General features: G+C 42.0%; 1 protein-coding gene across 1 annotated transcript in view; it reads left to right on the forward strand.

Annotated features, from left to right (window-relative positions):
* Positions 1-401: 401 nt before the first annotated feature.
* LOC147455173 (ARM repeat superfamily protein) overlaps positions 402-20,719 on the forward strand; it is a 98,040-nt gene continuing 77,722 nt past the window's right edge. The window contains exons 1-5 of the mRNA XM_086514008.1: positions 402-677; positions 802-911; positions 1,121-1,190; positions 1,278-1,339; positions 1,714-1,855. Of these exons, the coding sequence (XP_086370134.1) occupies positions 537-677; positions 802-911; positions 1,121-1,190; positions 1,278-1,339; positions 1,714-1,855 (525 nt within the window). The 5' untranslated portion in view covers positions 402-536. The remainder of the gene's footprint in view (positions 678-801; positions 912-1,120; positions 1,191-1,277; positions 1,340-1,713; positions 1,856-20,719) is intronic.

Raw genomic sequence — 20,719 nt, forward strand, 5'->3', positions numbered from 1 at the left:
TGAGGCAATCTCTATAGCTATTTACATCATGAACATGACTCCCATTGCTGCTGTACATAACATGACACCCAACGAGAAGTCCTTAGGGAGAAAATTTGATTCGACACACCTCAAGGTGTTTGAGGCCTTAGGTCTCCACAACGTGGTCGCAGTTGCTATGGACTCTCCTACCTTGCTACACTATTAATATATGGATGGCTTTTTAAGTGGCCTTGCTAGCAGAGCAAGAGTGCAATTAGCTATCAGCTCTTTTATAGTAGCCCCATATGGTTTGTACTCCCTTAAAATTTTCGGTTTATTTCTGGTGTGGGGTGTTTGGGGGCATACAATTTAGCAAAAGGAAAACAATTTTTTTTTTGTTTTCTGATGTTTTCTCTCACGGCTCCATTATATTCCTTCGAATATGAAGGGGCTTAAGCCTCAGAAAAGGAGAGAGGGGAATGCACTACCATTCATGGGGTATATAGGCACGTAGTGGGGGCGTTCGTATTACTTCGATACGTATTTGGTGAAGAAGCTTGTTCAGAAGCTCAGAAATGGCATTCTCCTCAGCAGATCTTCTGGCAGTTTATGGTCTGCTCGAGAAAGCGTTGAGTCAAGACGAGTCCCTACGCAAGCCAGCAGAGTCAGCCTTGACTGCTGGCGAGAATAATCCCGGTTTTTGCTCCCTTCTATTGGTAAGTCCTTTCTTTCTTGATCGTGTGATCAAGAAGGCTTTTGTCTTGTCTGTATGAGCATTGAGACTTTTCCTCAGCTAGCATCCCTCCCAACTTTCTCCCATTTTCTTGGAGTTTATCACAGGAGATCATGGCTTCTAAGGATATAAATGTAAATAGCAGTGCTAGATGGCTGGCATCAGTGTACCTTAAGAACAGCATCAATCGCTGCTGGCGTGTGAGACGAGACTCACCGTAAGTCTTTTGATCTTGACACATTTCAAGCTTCTCAATAGTGAAAGAGTGGAGTGTCCTTTGCTTGATGCTTTGCACAGTGATTTTATGCTTCCTCCCTTTGCAAAAGGGCTTGTTTTGTTTTGCCTAGGAATAGGGTGCTTTCTTGTTTTTTGAAAGTTGGGAGCAGCCTATGTCTACGCTAACTCTTTTGTGTTGTTTGTGAGAAGTGTAACTGATGAAGAGAAGTCGTATGTACGGAACAAGCTTTTGGATTTGATAAGGGAAGAGAACAGTCAGGTCTGTTCCAATTGTTAAAACCCAATTTGATTCCTACTCAGTGACCACATGTTGTGGGGAGATACTGATTAGAGTTTTCATCCCCAGATTGCGGTGCAATTGGCCTTGGTCATATGCAAAATTGCGCGTTTTGACTACCCTAAAGAGTGGTAAGATATTCTCGTAGGTTTGCTACATATCTTGATTACAACATTTCTAAAAAGAAAGAGCAACAATTTAAAGCCATGCTTGCTTGAACACATTTTAGAGTCAGTTACTTGAGGCATTTGTGCTTGAATATCAAACCACTCCTTCAGCGGGAGGCTCAGCCGTCCAAGGATCATTGAATTAAGTGACTTTCTATCATTTTACATAGATCTCTTCTCTAGGGTCTTCTTGTTGTCCAATTTACTGTGTGTTTTGAAGTAAGCCAGGTTGTGATCATCAACAATTATTGCTGAGAGTTTTGCTAAATACCTGATTACTTACTACTGGCAAGGAAACTAACTTATGTCTTCTGGTTTGCACTTGAAATGATGTTTAGGCCAGACTTGTTTGCAATGTTGGTGCAAAAACTTCAATCGCTTGACATTCTCCTTACCCAAAGGGTATACTTGGTGTTAAATCAAGTACTGAAAGAACTTTCTACAAAAAGATTGGTTGCCGATCAGAGAAATCTCATGCAGGTATAAGTTCGATTTCTATACTTTTTTGTTCAATGTTTACCAAGGTTGTACTATATATTGTCTCATGTTTGCTAATCAGTAGTGAATGAAGGACACTTGTTCACTCTTGAATGGTTTATGATGGGAGGAAATATTTTTTCTAGGGGACAATAAACTCTACACATTCAAGAAGTTATTTGATTATAAATCAAAAGTGGCAAAAGCAAGAGTAATTACCCAATGCCTCACCTTAAAGGGCTCTTGTATGAGTAAATGACAAAGTAAATCGAATTTTGCAAATGTTGGTTGGATTACCATGAGATTTGAGTACAAACAATTTAGAGGATTGATTTGTTGAGGTTAAGAAGATATTATCGCAAGCAATGTACTCTTGGAGGATTTAGGCACTTGTTTACCCATAAATCATTTGTGTGGAGGTATAGCGTAATCGACCCAATTTGCTAACGAGGCAAAGTGACCCACTCTTATATTTTGTGACTAGGGTGCCTCATACTTATATTTCATTTTAATATATGATTTTTTAAACCTCCTTGGACGAGTGGCCAGATAGTATAAATGTGAACATGAACCTCCTAAATTTGAAGTTCTTGTATCACTTTTAACACTCAAGATACTTAACAAATTGAACTTGAAATATGGGTGAAGCTAAAATGCATGTGGCAAAGCTCGGCTCTTGTCCATACACCATGCCATCTCTATAAGTGATCCACATTTCCTCTGCAACCGAGTGTCATTGCCGTTTTGTTGAGCAGTGTATGGCACAGTACATTGATGTTTTATTGCATGACTCGCCGGAAACGAATTGAACTCTTTAGACATATAATCTTCCCTCAATTAGAACATAGAGTGCCCACAATACATCCCGGTGTATTTTCAACGACAAGGATTTTTTTTTTTGAAAGAACATAAACACTTTGGACTTGGTGTGAAGCGGATACACCTATGCATTCTTGGAGCAATCATCAATAGAAGGCACAAAGTACAAAATGATTCCCAAAATATGGAGTATGCATCACACCACAAATGTCAACATGGGCAAGGTGCAATTTGTGAGTAGCCTCCACAAAACTATCCTTAGAGAACTTTGCACTGTGCATTTTGCCCAGAAGACAACCTTCACATACATGTTTCATTGCACCTCAATAGGGGGCAACGAAGCAACTATATTAGATTTCTGCATTTTTGTGCAAAATACAGATGACCAAAATAAGCTTTGCGTCTGAAACACCCTTTAAATTAGAATGTGCACATGTTGAATCTTTCACACATTTTTTCTAAGCATTGAGCTTATATGGCCCATGAAACAAAGTGCCAAGATGCCATAGTAGTATCATTTTTGAAATTGAGATTATGCGCAATACATATGTTATTCACAAACTGACTACAAGATCAAGTTTTGCAAGTGCAAAGTAGACAAGAGATTCCTCTTGATCCTAGGTATATACAAGGCATGAGCAATTGTGAAAGAATTGCCACCTGCATTAGTAGAGACGATCTTTTCAATCGTTCCAACTTTCTTAACTGGAGAAGAGGCATTGTTGGCATAAGTGACAATATTCCTGTTAGTAATAGTTTCAAGAAGAGTGAGCAAATCACAACGAGACATAATGTGCTTAGTTGCAAGACGTTACATCATGAACAAATTGGTCATATTGACGTTGCGCATTGAAAGCCCATTTTGCATCCTGTATACCATTTGTGGAATCTACATTTGAAGAAGCCCATTCTGCATCCTGTATACCATTTGTGGAATCTACATTTGAAGAAGCAACTGTAATGGCTACATTTGTCTCTTTCTTATGAGCCTCTTTAGCCTTAAGATTAGGATATCACTTGATGAGATGATTGTCTGTCTTACAGTAATTACATTTCATCTTTTTCACAAAACTTCATAGTCCTATTATTGTTTGAAGAAGTAGCATCTGTGGGGGCAAGCGTGCTACTTGAAGAAGCATTGTGGACGTCACCTACGGTATTCTTCTTTTGTTGTGCAACCACAAATGCTTGTTCAACAACATATTTTACTTAGTCTTGTTTTTCTATATTGGGCTTCTTGCAATAGTATAGAGATAAGACCATCAAAAGTCACTTCATTAGGTTTATTCACGAATCACTGTCACAAGTTCGAAGGTGGAGACAAGTATTTGGCAAAGCATCTAGAACTATCTGCACTAGAGAATTGTTAAGAATGATCTAATTGCTACCAGTAAACTATCAGGAATGATCTAACCAGAGCAATTATTTACTCATTGAGATCTTTAATCGCAGCAATAAATATATCCATATCATCCTCCTTATACATAATCTTTGACTCTTAACTCTTTACATAGATAAGCAATATTACCAAATTAAGATCTACATACAAAGAAGCTAGTCTATCCATACATGTTTTGCTTACATGTTGAGCGAATTTGTGTGGAGTGATGGAATGCTGAACTAAAAGCGCAATCAAGGCATGAGCCTGGACATCTTTAGCATCTCAACATGCTTGCTCAATAATAGGCAATACAACTCTTACAGTGGAGTGCTAGAACCTACATCATCATCCACATAACTTGGTATCATATCTCCACATAATGTTGTAAATTTCCTTAGCAACAACGAGATATTGCATCATGTATATCCAAAGCGGATAGTTGTCCCCATTCACTTTGTCCTTAGGAGACAACGTGTTGTTGTTAGCTATAGCTAGTGACTACACTTGATGCAAAACTTGCTTGTGTGTAGATGAAAACTGCACAAAATCAACTTGTGCTATATAGCACAACCCTTAGAAGACTGCAAAGTGCCTGTTTAGCAGAAATTTGCAATGTCAAAGAACTTGCACAAAAAGGACGAAAGTGCTCGCACAATACTATCAGTAGGGAAAATAGAGGTCAAAGCGAGCCCGAATCAAAATTGTGACAATCTTTGTATAAGCGCACTTGGTGATAACACTCCTTGTGTTTTGTGTGCTCGAGCTTCTCCGTCATCTTCTACATCTTTGTGTGCATTCTTGTAACCGTATTTCCAGCATTTGTTATGAGCGGGCTTCCGCATCTAGGACAGTGTCGCCAACATCCTTTTGGCTCACTTTCTTAGATTATCTTGGCTGACTTTCTCAGATTGAGGTAATCTTTGGTGAGCGTTCACATGATAGTATAACCTTCGGGCTAGTGCTATAAAGGTTTCTGTTAGAGTTTTGGCATCTGAAGTGAAGTGCCCAATGTGATCCCGTTATTTATTTTGGCTTTTAGGTATTTATTTTACTTATTTGTCAAAGTCTGGGAAAGGCAATTTTTTGAGGTTGGTATTTGTGTAACCCCTTGCCTCCATTGTATTACACATTCAATTATTCATTGCCAAGGTTGATTGGTTCAAGAGACTCTCTCTCTCTCTCTCTCTCTCTCTCTCATGCTTTAAAGAAGCGCATCAACAAAGTAGAGCATGACCATGTATTGAAAGAGGAGAAATTCGACACCATGAGCCGGGATGTATACGACATGAAAAATGTATGCACAAACAAGTCTTGGGCTGATGTATGTGGTAACAATGTGGTTCCTAATTCGTCACTTATGCAAGCTATGTCTCAAACAAAGAATGTTGAGAATGTAGATATGGAGAAATCAAAGGAACGGGAGCAACATTCCAAGAACATTGTTATTTGTGGAATTTTCGAAGAGAAGTTAGAGACATCTCCTTCTTTTGCCATTGTTATCGAAGATTCCTTCAAATCTCACTGTGGCATGTCCGGAGTTATGGTCTATGGAGCACATAGAGTGGGTAAGCAAGGGGCTCCTTGCTCGGGAGGACTGCCAATTGTATGCACCATGCCGGATGAGACCAAACGAAAAGATTATCCTTGATAATAGTTGAATTTATTTGAGAGATACAAAATGTTTTGTATGTGAAGATCGCACTATTAAGCAACAAAATATGCGTCGCAAGGCATACGAGGAAAAGAATAAGAAAAACAAGGAGATCTCTCACGAAGAAAATGTGTCCAAGGAGGAGGCAAGTTCTTCGAGCAAATAAGGATGCGCGACTTATGAGACCGAGTTAAAATTAAAAATATTAAAATTGAAAATATTCTTTTGGAATTGCAATAAGTATCCTTGGAATACAGGGGTTTGCATTGATGAACTAATAAGCAAAGCCGATGTTGTACTTCTTGTTGAAACTTGGGAGCATGATACACAAAGGATTAAGGGCTTGGAGGATTACAATATACATTCATTGATGTGGTCAAAGAATCTCAAGCAACGAAGAGGGCAAGAAGGGGTAGCATGTATGGTTAAGAAAGGATTGGAAGATTTTGTATCAATTGTGACAAATGACAAGTACAAACGTTATGTATGGCTGAAAATAATGACATAAAAAAGAGAACCCATTTTTGTAGCTGGTTGCTACATTCCTCATCATGATTCCCCCTTTTATGCTTGCATGGATAGAGATCAACCTTTTTTGATTTAGAAGAGGTCATTGCTTATTTCAAAGACGAAGGTGATGTTATTGTATCTGGGGATATGACTGCTCGCACATTGCAACATGATACTCAATAATTTGATATGCCATACATTTCAAGGGAGTTCGAGTAGGTTCACTTGTATGATCATACTTCAATGGATGAGAAAGAGTCGGATCACTATGGAAAGTTATTTTTACCTATGTGTAATAGCACGAGTATGCTCATTGCTAATGGTGTATCTTTGTGGAGTGGAACTAATGGATTTACATGTAGAAAACATAATGGGGATTGTAACAGACTTGGACACTCCAAGTCAAGAATCAATCGCGACAGCACCAAATAACCACTTCAAAACAATTCACAGATCATAATAGATTTGCACTGGCCCAGCGGAGTTCTGTGCCTAGAGATATTGGCCCCAAAGATTGGCGCCCCTTTCGGTATTTCTTTATGTATTAGTCAATCATCAAAGTACGAGAGAGCGGTTAGGGTTTCACTCTAAGACTCTGCGTCTAGATGCCCTGAGAAGTGAGGCCCTCACGGAATATTTAAATGTTACAAGGGATGCCCAAAAGCAGAGCCCCAAAAGCTTGAAAGCAAAAGCAGATTCTCTCTCTCTCTCTCTCTCTCTCTCTCTCTCTCTCTCTCTCTCAATGAGAGTAAAAATAAACCAATTCAACTCTCTCTCTCTCATCCAATTCTTTTCGTAGCAAAAAGCCAAAAGCTGGGATTTTGTGTCGCTAAAACATAATTAAATTTTTTTTTCCACCTCCGCGTTTTTCGAAAATTAGGTTTTTGGTAAAAATTCGAGTTTGCAGGAATTTTAGTGTTTTTGGCAGAAATTAGGGTTTCTGCTATCGGTAGCCACGTCATCACTTTGTGACATACCCCCCTCTTGAAAGCATTGTAATTGACCGCGATTACGCCTGCAAACCGACAAAAGCCATAAACCGTCTTAGCAGACACTGACTGTTAGTACCTACATACTAGGGACACACATCTAGTACATGTACCAAATTGACAATCACATCACACATCACAGGACATCACTAGACATCATAGGACATCACATGATATTCAACATTCATTCGGATCTTAGACCATGATTTATCGGCAATGTAGCTAGCAATCACATCTAGATCCAATCGGGACCTCATCGATGTCCGATTGACTAACCCCTATTGTAACCATGTCTATTCGAGATCAATCAGACCAAAATGTTGCAGTCATTTCGGCTATCAGTTCCTGCACTCAAAAGAAGTCAAGAACAAATCAATTTCTTTATCAGGAATTCCATTTCATAAAGTCATCCAGCAGAATACTGTCAGCTCTCAGTATCCGTGAAGCTCAAAGAGACATCAGTGACTTTAGTATCAAAATCAAGGCATCTGTTGACAAAGGAGCGGAGTAACTTCCCTCTTGTGCATCCCACTGCACCATATCTTCGGCCAAGCTGAATTTCCGGGTTCCGTTTGGAGTAGACTATGCTAAACCAAAGCATCGAGGTAAAGTTTCACAATCCGAGGAGTATCTGCTAGGTTCTCCGCCTCCATCCACTTCGCATCAAATGCAGGAAAGGTCTTGAACTTAACGAAGAACCGCCTTCGGACTTTACCTTTCTTCATATCTGTATGTGCCAAAATCTGTTCAGGAACAAGGGTCTCCTCGTTTTCTTCCATTGCGGGTTGCTCATTAGGCTCCCCATCATCAGGCACATCACCCTTAACAAGTTTCAAGAGACTCACATACAATGCATTGTGAATCCTCCAAGTATCTGGCAGTTTCAATTGGAAGGAGACATCATTTATCTTTTCAGTAATCTGGAAAGGTCCGTAGTATCGCATACTAAGCTTTGGAAAAAGCCTCTCCTTTCCTTTTTCTTTCTTAGGCGTGCCTTCTCAAAACATAAGAGCACTTAATCATCCTCCTTGAATTTCAAGTCGCGACGATGGCGATCCGCTGCCTTTTTTTGTCGTTCTTGAGACTCCTGCAAAGTCTCGCGAATCTTGGCAAAAGCCGTATCCAAATCTCGCGAATACTCATCCGCTTCAAATATCTAATCTTTCGTGTTCAGGAAGGATGGAACCTTCGCAGTACTTTCAACAATCTCAAATGGCGTCTTCCCCGTCGAAGAGTGTATCGTGTTATTGTAGGCAAATTCCACCAAAGGTAAGTTCTTTTCCCATTGAGTCTTCTGATCCGAGATACGAGACTTCAATAAATCTAAAACCACTGAATTGGCAATCTCAGATTGCCCTTCAGTCTGCAAGTGGAACGATGACGAGAACTGCAACCGTGTGCCAATGTTCTCCCAAATTGCCTTCCAAAACAAACTCATAAATCTGGGGTCTTTGTCAGAGACAATTGTCTCAGACGTGCCATGTAATCAGAAAATCATCGTGATCATTCTGTGTTCTCAGGAGATCAAAAATGAAATCCATTGCAGTACTTTCCCAGGGGCGGGTGGGTATGGGCAAAGGTTGTAACAATCCCTTTGCCTTATGCCTGTCAAACTTGACCTTCTGGCATACTAAGCAACTGCGCACAAACTCTTCCACATCCTTTTTGAGTCTCGGCCAAAAGAAGTATCTCTCTACCCCTTCATGGTGGTAGCAATGCCGCAGTGACCCGTAAAAGGTGGACAGTGGCATTCAATCATAACCTTTTTCCTCAACGGCTGTGTAACGCATCAAGTAGCCTTCCCGAAGGGAGTATCCGGCTACTGTCTCCCCATCCCGTATCCGTGTGAAAATAAATTTGCAAAATCTGTATCTTTCTCATAATTCTGTGCTGTCATTTCCGGCCTAGAGAACAATCGGCTCTCGTAAGCAATGACATGGCCTTCTTGCATTAAGACCGCACCCAGACTACGGCCACTAGCATCACAAATGACTTCTGCAAGTCCGGCAAAGTCAAATCTGGTCCTGTAGTCAATTTCTCTTTCAATGTCTGAAAGGCAGTCACCTCTGCGGATTCCCACAAGAAAGGGACTCCTTTCTATATCAAGAATATGGAAAGGGGAAGCAACCTCTGCAAACTTTCGTATGAACCGCCTGTAGTACGAACACATTCTTCAAATCGGGCCAATCACGTATAGTCTCTACCTTGGCCGAATCCACTTGCACTCCTGCTGCTGAGACAAAGTGTCCCAAAAAGTCTCTGAAGCAGATGATCTCTGTGTTCTGCCTCATTCTTAGAGAAACAATGATATCATCAAAGAAAGTGCCAACAAATAGCATGCACTCTCGAAAAATCCCGTCCATCATCCGGTTAAATGTCGCAGGAGCATTGGTTAAGCCAAAAGGCATCACCAAAAACTCAAATAATCCAAAAAGTAGTCCGGAAGGTTGTCTTGTAGACGTCTCCCGTCGCGATTCGGATCTGATAATATCCACTGTTTATATCATCGATCCTAGAAATTGGAAATCTGTTCTTGATGGTGATTTTATTGAGAGCTCTATAATCGATGCACATTCTCCAAGATCCGTCTTTCTTCAAATCTAACAACAGTGGAGAGCAATACGGTGAAGTACTATGTTGAACAAGACCCTTTTCCAAGAAGTCTTTCACTGGGTTCATAATCTTTTCATTCTGTACTCGGCTCACACGGTAAGGTGGCCGGTTCGGTGGTGTGCTTCCAGGTATCAGGTCAATGGTTTGATCTTTAGGCCCTCTGAAAAGCAATTGGCATGAGTGTGGAGAAAAATCTTGGCGTTCTTTTGATCAGGTCAAAACATATTCAATCTTTATCCATCGTTTGGTTCTCTCCCAAAAGAATGAGTAAAGAAACTAAAGTTCATCAAGTACAATCTCTGAGCCCTTCATTTGTCAAAGTCACTTTCTCGGCCCGGTAGTCAACCACGGCGTAGTTCTTGTGGTACCAAGGGATCCTGAGTAGAACGTCACTCGCGTGCCCTGAACACCCCTGTCATTGCAAACGAAGTTTGCCAATGCTCGGTGTAATGGCAACATCCCATCCGGGTGCCATTCGAACTACCTCCGCCTGTGGCGTCAATCTGTCGGACGTAATTCCAAATCCAGCCGCCAATTCCAAGTCAAAAGAAGCTGGCCTTGGCTCCTTCAAAAGAGCTTCTTGATCTTTCACTTTGCCCCAGAAGCAGCAAAGTTTGTATTCATTTGATTCGGTTTAGGTCCCACGCCATGTGGTACCCATTTTGCTTTTCTATCTGCCTTTCCTGCCACGCTCCTCAACTGCTCTCAATCTCTTAGGCCTGTCGTCGTCTTTATCATTCTGTTCTTTCTGTGCCTTTTTAGGGCACTTCGCGGAGATATGTCCATGTTCCCCGAATCAGAATCCCCGCATCCAAAGAACTTCCCCTCTCTGATGAAACGAGCTCTCTCCTCAGGAGTAAGCTTGGGTTGTGCATCCTTTTTCTCTGGATTGCTCTTTTTCTTTCTACTTTCATTCCCAGAAGTCTGTTCGGCTCGTTGTGTCATGGCCTCATTTGTGGGGTAGGTCAGACTACAAGAGTGAATGGCAAAGCCCTGCTTCGCATGACTCATCAACTCCTGAATAGAAGCTGACTTTTGTTCCAAGCAGTGATCTCGGATCTCTGTAGGTAGACCCAAGGTAAACAGCTCAATGTGTCCTCTGAACGAGATCTTCTTGAATGAAGAGGCGGGTAGAAAAGAGCTCCAGAATCTTTCATAGTAAGCATTGATTGTATCTTTCTTGGTCATCCGAAGATGGTTCCAAGCAGCTCGTACATCTCGTTCATATTCTTGCGTCAACCAAGAAGAAATAAAAAGCTTCTTAAATTTCAGCCGTTTAATTGGCGCAGTCTTGTTTAAAAGAAGTGTGGACCACCAAGTACGAGCATTCTCCTTAAAGTAAGAGGCAGCTCTCCGAATCTTGAGGGCTTTGAATAGCGTCCTCCCGCGAAAGCGATGTCAAACTGCTATATAAAAGACAAAGCCTTCGAAGCATCTGAGTATCCTGAAAAAGTATCAAACTTGATCGAGTGGCCACCTTCCTTAAACTCTCGGACTTTCTTGCTTTTATCTTCGAGAAAGTCATATTGGTTGGCTTTGTAAAAATTCTTCTTGTTCGCATAAAAGTTTCCGTGATCCGAATCTGAGCTGTCTGTATACGAGTCCTCAGTAGAACTGTATACGAGTCCTCTGTAGAACTGTCAGTCTCTGGGCGAGATTGAGCCTTCTTTGCCTTTTTCTTGCCCTTTTCGAAGCTTTGTTTCTTGCTTCGCTTTTTACCTTTTCTGTCTTCTTCGCTCGAATCTGAAGAGCTAGAAGAACTGTTAGAAGAAGAAGAAGAAGAAGAAGAAGAACTTGGTACTCCTTCAAATCGAACACGCTTCTTCTGTTTCTTTGCCTTGTGAAATGTCGACTGACGACCCAAATATCCCGGGAAGTCAGTGTCTTTCTTCTGCTTTTTGCCGTGCTTTTTGGCTCTTTTTTGCGCGTCAAAAAGCTGAGCAATCCGTGCATCAACCACCTCTTGTAATTCCTTCTTTGAATACTGTTTGTGATCAAAAGGTTTCTTGAGAGCGGGTTTCAAGGGTGGTGTAGTGGTTTTTTGTCCGCATTGCGCATGCACTTCCTGAAAAGAAGTCTTGCTCATATATTTTGCCAATTTTGGATCCTTTGCAAAACTGAGCATCATCTTTGTTGCATCACCGATCAATTGACGACACTTCATCTCTCTTTGCTCCGCTTGAGTAGGCCGAGGCGGGCCATACTCTCTGCCGGAATCTTCGTTGTGATCCCTGTCCGCATCTCCAGATGTGGAGGGAGTCGACTGATCCTTGCGTGAAGCCATAGGTGCCGCGGGAAAAAAATTGTGGATCCGATTTCCCGTAGAAGAGAAATCGGCCGTGCTCTGATACCACTGTAACAGACTTGGACACTCCAAGTCAAGAATCAATCGCGACAGCACCAAATAACCACTTCAAAACAATTCAAAGATCACAATAGATTTGCATTGGTTCGGCGGAGTTTCGTGCCTAGAGATATTGGCCCCAAAGACTGACGCCCCTTTCGATATGTCTTTATGTATTAATCAATCATCAAAGTACAAGAGAGCGGTTAGGGTTTCACTCTCAGACTTTGCGTCCAGATGCCCTGAGAAGTGAGGCCCTCACGGCATATTTAAATGTTACAAGGGATGCCCAAAAGAGCAAAAGCAGATTCTCTCTCTCTCAATGAGAGTAAAAATAAAGCAATTCAACTCTCTCTCTCTCATCCAATTCTTTTCGTAGCAAAAAGCCAAAAGCTGGGATTTTGTGTCGCTAAAAAATAATTAAATTTTTTTTTCCACCTCCGCGATTTCCAAAAATTAGGGTTTTTGGCAGGAATTTTAGGGTTTTTGACAGGAATTAGGGTTTTTACTGTCGGTAGCCACGTCATCACTTTGTGACATGGATAGTGTGATTGACTATATGCTACTCTCGGAAGCCATCATGTATTGCATAAAGAGTTTTATGTTTGGCCAATGGACCCCGGAATCAGACCATCGGACCTTATGTATTGACCTTGCATGTGGAGAAGTAAGTAAGCATGATAATCTCAGCCAAAGAGAAGAGAAGCTATCACTATGTATGGATTTAAAATGAACACCAATGTACATTGAAATGGTTGATCTAACAAGGCTTCAATATGACGTACCATTGGAAACTAAATGGGAAGCTTTTAAGAAAGTTATTTGTTCTTGTGTCGAAGAATGCTTTGCCATAAAGCATCTCCATGTTATCAACAAAGATAGATCACGCAAAAGGTGGTTTGATAAAGAATGTCAAGATGCTCGAAAGTCCTTGATAAAGCTTGATGCAACTATGGACAAAGACAACTATCAAAGTCATTTGCATACATACGAGGCATTGATTCAAAAGAAGAGAAGAAGATGGGAAGTAAAGCAATAACTTTCTCAAGTCCAAGAAAAGGTACGTGCACGTGGAAGATTCTGGAGAAATTTGAGAGGCAAGCGGGTTGAGAATTTTGGTAACTTGAGTCTTGTGGATATGTAGATACATTGTGTTTAGGTAAAGGCGGTGTGCCTCACCGTGCTTTGCCCGTGTGCCAGTGTCTGACCGCCTGCATTTATCTCTTTATTCTTTATACATACAAAGAATAAGGAGCTCTCACTCATTCTCACATTGTTCTCATACATGAGATTTGGGAGCTCCACTCATATCCTGTGTACTCTCTCTCTCTCTCTCTCTCTCTCTCTCTCTCTCTCTCTGTGCACACGCACCACATTCGCGCACTCACAATTGGTATCAGAGCTTTGGCGACGCGCGTGCGACGGCTTCCCAACTAGACGGAAGCGACGGAGCTCGGCTATGGCGGCTTGAGCTCGGCGGAGGTGGATACGGCTCGACGGTGTCAGAACTCAGCTTAGGCTGTATATTCAGCTTGTGTAGAGCTTGTGTAACAAGCCATTGCTGAATTTTGCAGAAAAAGAGCAGAAACGAGAAGTGTTGCAGTTCGTTTTTGTTGTTTTTGGTTCTCAAAAGAGTGTTTTTTGCATATCTCCGTCACACGGAGTTGGATGGATATGATCTAGGAGTTTAGGTTGGGGTTTTGGCACATTTCGGACGCGATGGTGATGTCCATTTTCTGAAATTTTGCTCTGAATTACAGCAGATGCAACAACAACAAGTTTATGTTGCATTTTTGGGCCGAAAACAGAGGTTTTTGGCATATCTCTCACACCCGGACACTGATTTATGTGGTCCAGTAGTCTTCCCTGAGGTATTGACATGTTCTGACGCGTTGGTCATATCAAAATTTTGAAATTTTGGGCGCTGAATTTTCTGCAGCAGCCTGTCAACAATCTCCACATATTAAGGTTTTGCAGTTTGATTCCTACAGAGTGTAGAGAGTGATACGGTTTGCATCTTTGGCTATGTATGGCACACTGTGGTGCTATTTGAGAGAGAATTGACCTTGTTAACTTGCATACTTTGGGATGTGACTTTCGGATTGTTACACATTCGGATGCGGTTTCATGCGCATTGTTTGACTGTGGGATATTTCAGAGACTTTTCTAGAACGCTTTTGTGTAGTTTCATGCTATGCATGTATTATGTGGATACAATTTGAGCTAGCCATAGCTCGTAGGTAGCAGGTTTACAGGTTTGTAGTGTTTTTACGTCCATAGAGCTACTCAGTCAGAAATGAGCCAGTTTGCCAGGCTTTTGGCATTGCATGTAGACTATTTGTGGATTTTGCTACTAAGACAGTGTCTATTGGCATGCGTATTTGGTGAGATTTTTGAGTTTTTGCTCAGTTTCCAGAGGAAACTTTGCCAGATTTTTCTCAAGATTTCTCGCCATGGTTTATGCGTATTCGCAGTTTGCTTTCTTATGGTTTAGTGGTCGAGTTGACTCCCACTCTGGCAGTTATCTGCAGTTTTTTGGCTTGTGGTTTGCGTTGAATTTTGACTCATTTTGCAAAGGAAATTCTGTTCGTTTTCTCGTCTTCTTGCCATAAAAGTTTGCAGTGTTATACCATCTTGTACAATGGGCGATATATTCCTTCTTTAACAGTGATCGAGTGTTTACTTTCACTTTTGACAGTTTTTGTCAGTTTGGACATGGTTTGGTGTTCTTGTACCCACTCTCGCAGGAGTGAGGATTTGCGTAAACTTGTGTATGCTACGGTTTTCTGGCACATTAATCATTCATTGACACATTTTGGCAGCAATTTTCCACTCACATATGTATGTCATTTGTGGTGCCGTTAAGTGATACTCTGGCTAGAGCGGTTTGGCTCTGTGTATGACTTTGTGAGGTGATTCTGAACGAGTACATTCTCGGATTGGCCATTTGGGCATTTAATGTTGTCTCCATTGCGATTACTGTTGAGTTTTTTGATCCAGTTCATGAGAGACTCTGTTGAAATTTTACCAGATATGTATGCCTATTGCAAAGGCTAGTGAGCTTGACCGTTTGCCGACCTTCTTTGCTTGAGATAGTGGTTTGCTCTCTGGTTGGAGAGTCTTGTGATCTCGAGCATCGTTTGCCATAGTTTTGGCATGGATATGAAGACGCTTCAGGCAGCCTCTCGCTCACGATCGCGACTGACATGTTGGCACTGCGGCCACGATGGGCATATTAGGCGCCGTTGTCACAAACTGCTGACTTGTCAAAGCGCTGAAGAAGGGAGCCAACTTGCAGATGCTAGTCGAGGGGTCTAGACCCTAAGAAGAACAAGTAACAGAAGAAGAAGTTCTACCAACTTATGGGGACTCCATCCGATGGGGCCCCAAGTGACATAAAGGATTAAAATAAAGCAGGACACTCACACACACCCACAAAAGAGACTTGCGACAGGTTTTCGAAAATTGCGCTAGCATGATGACGTGGCAGACTGTACGGATATCCGTGATTTACAATGGCAGCTTTTTGGCATTGCTTTTGGACCAGAAGCTTTGGAGTTTGAAGGCTTTTTATGTAAAACTGCTTTTGGGGTCTAGGGCCTTTAAATATGATGCTAGGGCTTATTCTCTTGCATGCTTCCTGTAGAAGGTGCAGAGTTTGGAGTATCGGCTTGTACTGAGTTGATGCAATATAAAGAAACACCGAAAGGGGCGCCAAGGTTTGGGGCCAATACTCTCTGGGGTGGAATTCCGCCACTCCGTGTCGCTTGTCGTCTCTCTCTTTCAGTTTAGTTGTTATTGAAGTGCTAAAAGTCTGTTCAGTCTGTTCAGTCTGTTCTTTTCTATTGGCACGTGGTGCCCGTCTTGTGACAGTGGTATCAGAGCATCAGGCGTGAGCTTTTCTGAAAGCATACCGGTCCTACAAAGGAGCAAACAGAGCTATTGGAATTTTATTTGAGGTATCTTCGGCCTCCGACCCCTGACTTATTAGCCACTCCCACCCTTACTTCATCGCGCATCGGGTGCGTTCCTGTCCTCATCGTTGTGTCTTACAGGGCATAAGCCATAAAGAACCCAAGACTTGGAATTCATGGATTCAATAGAATATTTGCAATTTTTGCTCAACGAGCTTCATGACATTCTTTCGCGGCATCCTCAACAGAATCTTCCGATGCTGCAAAGTTTTCAACAATTTTTGAGCTACATGTTACCTCCTCCGATGCCCCAGGTGGTACCTCCTCCTCCGGCACGGAAAGTACGATAGCTTCCAACCGGCAACCTTCTCAGCCGTTTGTTCCGATTAGGGGAGTCTTCAGGAATATGGTGCAGCCATCTGACCCTGATCTAGTGCCACCGAAAGCATAGACGACTATAACTAGAGGTTTCTCGACGTGTACCTTCCGGTGTCCTCCTTTAAGTTCGTTCCCTTGGAGAACCAATGCGAACGCTACACCATTGGACTACCATCACCATTGCTGGAATATTGTCTCTCCAAGCAAGTCTCTACCATGCAAGAGCTTATGGACCATGCCGCGGTCGGCTACAAGCTAATGAAAGGAAAGTTGGACTTTACCACAGAACAACCTCCGGCCATTAACCAGTACTCCGAACAAATTCTCAGGAATCCGGTGAAAACCAATCTCAAAAGCCTCGTCTGATATGTCGTCAACGAGACGCCTTGTTACAAGAAGGCCGATGCTTCGAATGTTTCCAAACAGGGCATACGTTCAATACATGTCCTGAGCGAGCCTCGACGTCCTCAATGCAACCTTCTGCTCCCACGTCAGACAGATCCTTGGGGCCACCTCAGACCAAGAAGGCTAGACTTGCTATTTGACTAGTACCCGATATTTATGGTATACACCTCGAGAGTTTTAATGAATTATGCAGAGCTTATGGAAACGTCAACGGCTTGAAAGCCCTTATTTTCTTTGACCCCGGAGCTATGGAGAACTTCATCCATCCAGAATTCTTGAAGTAGATGCACTTTGATTATGATGCAGAGGGTGGAGAAATTGAAGCTGAGCTAGCCACGGGGCAAATTCAAAAAGTGGTACCTCTCATTGGTGCACTTTCAGTGACTATACAAGATTATCATGGAAAAGCCGATTTCCACATATGAAGTTGGGCAATTGCGACGTTCTCTTGGGCATGCCCTGGCATGACAAGAATGATGCAACTCTCTAGGTCCGGAACCGAACCATCACCGTGATGCAGAAGGGCAAGCCTGTTGTCCTCAAAGTTCGGTTGTCCGAACAAAACCCTGATTGACCTCTCTAGTTGTTTGCTAATGTATCTTAGGCAAGGAAAACTAGCTCTTTTTCACATTTATAAGCAATTTATGCTTCCTCGGTGTCTGGAAAACCCACAAATGATCGGTATTCTCTGAAAATCCAAAAAGTCATCCTGAAAGCTGTCTTGCAGACGTCTCCAAGAGCAATACAGATCTGATGATAATCACTTCTTCATATCAATTCGAGAAGTAGAATTCTGAAGTCTGTCAAGTATATCATCGATCCTCGTAATGTGGAAATCTGTTTTGGTTCATTGTTTCTTTATCTTGGTCTCTGCTAACGTTGTAAGGTGGCCGGTTCGTTGGTGTACTATCACGAATCAATCATGTGATCTTCACGACGTAAAGGAGGTAACTCGCTTTGTACGCCTTCCGAGAAACAGTCAGGCCCTATTTGCACAAAATCTTGACATTCTTTTTCGAGTTCAAACATAATTGACCTTCAATCATCATTCAGTTCTCAAAGTAAAGAAGCGGAATTTCATCAAGTACAATCTCTCTTGCCCTCCATTTGTTAAAAGTCGCTTTCTTACCCCAATATTGTTCTTGTGGTACCAAGGGATTCCTAGGAGGACGTCACAACCTTCCAAGGGCATTACGTAGAAGTCCTCGTGCCCTAAACACCCTGACATTGCAAACGAAGTTTTCCAATGATCGATGTAATGGAAACATCCAGTCCGGGTGCCGTTAGAACTGCCTCCGCCTGTGGCCTCAACCTGTGAGGCGTAAATCCAAGTCGAGCTGTGAATTCAAGTGAAAAGAAGCTGGCCTTGGCTCCTCCATCAAAGAAAATGAGGGTTTCTTTATCTTTCACTTTGCCCTAAGAGCGGCAAAGTTTTGTACTTTCGGTCATCTGATTCGGGTCGAGCCCCACGCAATGTGGTACCAGTTCTGCTTTCATCTTTCCTTTTCTTCCGCACTCGACTGTTGTTCTGTAACTCTCAAATTTATCTTATGGTGGTCCTTTGGTTAATCTTCTTTTCAAGAGTTCTTGTCCATGTCTTTCTATGTACATCTTCTCCTTTTCTGTACTCGTTTTTCCTTTCGGCTTTTCTCCCTACCTGAGAGAAGAAGCAATGGCTACATGTCATCTCGAGTAAATCTTATCAATCAGATAATTCTTCAGGTGTCTCGCCAATCTCGGGTCCTTGGAGTACTTAATCAATCTGTTCACACATATGCCAATCCGCAGTTGACGTTTGTACTCAAACTTGTCCGTTGAAAAAAAAAAAGCCCAAATCTTCATTCTTTTCTTCAGTTCCCGCGTCGGATTTTCAACTTTTCTTTGCCTTCCCATTGAGAGATGTCATCTCTGTCAGATTCTTCACGAGAACCCATGTGTAATCTGGGATTCTTTATGGCTTTATGCCCTGTAAGACAGAGCGATGAAGACGGGAGCACGTCCGATGCGCGGTGTACTAAGGGTGGGAGTGGCTAATAAGTTCGGGGTCGGGACACGAAAATTCTTTCCCAAAAGCTGTGCGCGCTGCAAAAAGGATCGGATCCTCCATAGAAGAAGAATCTTTTTGTGCTCTCATACCACTGTAACAAGCTTGGATACCCCAAGTCAAGATTCTACTGCGACACAACAGAGATCCACTTAAAACAGTTCACAAAAGACGACATGGCCCGACTAGTTCCCTGCCAAGAGGTATTGGCCCCAAAGACTAGCGCCCCTTTCGATATTTCTTTTTATATTAATCTGTGTGCAAAGTACAAAGAGAGCCTGCGGGTGCTCACTCTCAGACTCTGCGTCCAGATGCTCTGAAGAGCGAGTCCATGTAGACTTATTTATTCTTACAAGGGATGCCCCAAAAGCAAAGTCCCAAAAGCTTTTAAAATTAAAAGCAGAAGTTTCCAAAAGCAATTGGTCTTCCAAAATTACCAAAAGCTGTCAGCGTAATTTCTGGCAAATCCGTACGACAGTCAGCGCGATTTGCAGAGATCCGTACAATAGCGTATTTTGCAGAAATCCGTACGCTAGCCACGTCAACAACCACTTTGCTTTATTTCTGTCCCCGGGGTCCCCTCGTCACTTGGCCATAAGTTGGGTCAACTTTTAGGGTTGCCATATCACCAGCTATGACATTTTGAGGTACGTACAATACTGGAATCATATTTTAAAAGGGGGTGTAGACGGTGGGAACAGTCCCTAGGCTGGAATTCTGGCTAGCGGGCCAGTACTTCATTTGACGGGGAATGACTTGGGGATGTCTTGAGAGATCTTGAGGAGTGACACACTATTGTACTATGCTCTTGTACTCTTTTGTCTATAACCTCAGAGCAATCCTTTGGCTCATACTGTACTTGATTCCAGTTGTACTAATCTGAATATAATCCAGTTATAGTTCTAGTTCCAATGTCAGTCTATGTGTCATTTCCATTTCAGTTACTACTTCGTTTCAGTATCAGTGTCTTTATTTGATGTGTTGTCTGAAGATTATCTCTCTGAACTGAGAACTAACTCTAACCCAACCTAGAATAGCTATTTGAAGAGACCAGCTCATTCCATTTTGGCGATCATGGTGGCTTGAGCTGAATTGCTCTTGCTAGTGAATCACTCTCTCAGTTGGGGTTCTAGAGTTTGAGTTCATCATGACGAATTCCAGAGAGCAACATGGGAGGAGGATTTCCAGGAGACTTACAGTAGTTAAAGATCAAATCTCTAATACTGACATCGATTATGAATATGACACTAATAAATCCAAAAGACATCAAACCTAAGGAGTTGATAGGTGTTGTGAGTCACCTAGGTCTTGGAGAACACCTCAAAATATAGTACAAAAGGGAGAAGCAATGTATACAAATATTGATAAAGATTTCCTTCAGAAGTAGCTTAATTTCTTATCAGAACCATTTCTAAAATACAAGTATTGCCATTCTAGACGTCATTCTAAGTATCATTATTCAGTCAAATACACTAAATGGCGATCTTTTCAACAATATCATGCTTGTCATACGAAGATCTTTTAGCAATACTGGAAGCTGTCCAGGAAGAATATACCCAAACAACTTTGCCATAAGAGACCCAATCATTATAGTCCGGTAGTTGTTTACATTCTTTACATCTCCTCCTTTACGCAAAGGCTTAACCCAATTAGTACTCTAATCATAAGGCATACCATGTTGAAGTGCAAGGTTGAACATATGACACATCCACTCATGGGTAAAATCTCCCGTCCATTTGACCATCTTCAACTTGATACCTTAAAGATCTCCCGTTTTGCAAGTGGACAACTTTTCAAGCCCACCGCATACATCCTCAAT

The sequence above is a fragment of the Adiantum capillus-veneris genome, chromosome 6 (assembly GCF_014529385.1).
Source record: "Adiantum capillus-veneris isolate H3 chromosome 6, ASM1452938v2, whole genome shotgun sequence".
Classification (NCBI taxonomy): domain Eukaryota; kingdom Viridiplantae; phylum Streptophyta; class Polypodiopsida; order Polypodiales; family Pteridaceae; genus Adiantum; species Adiantum capillus-veneris.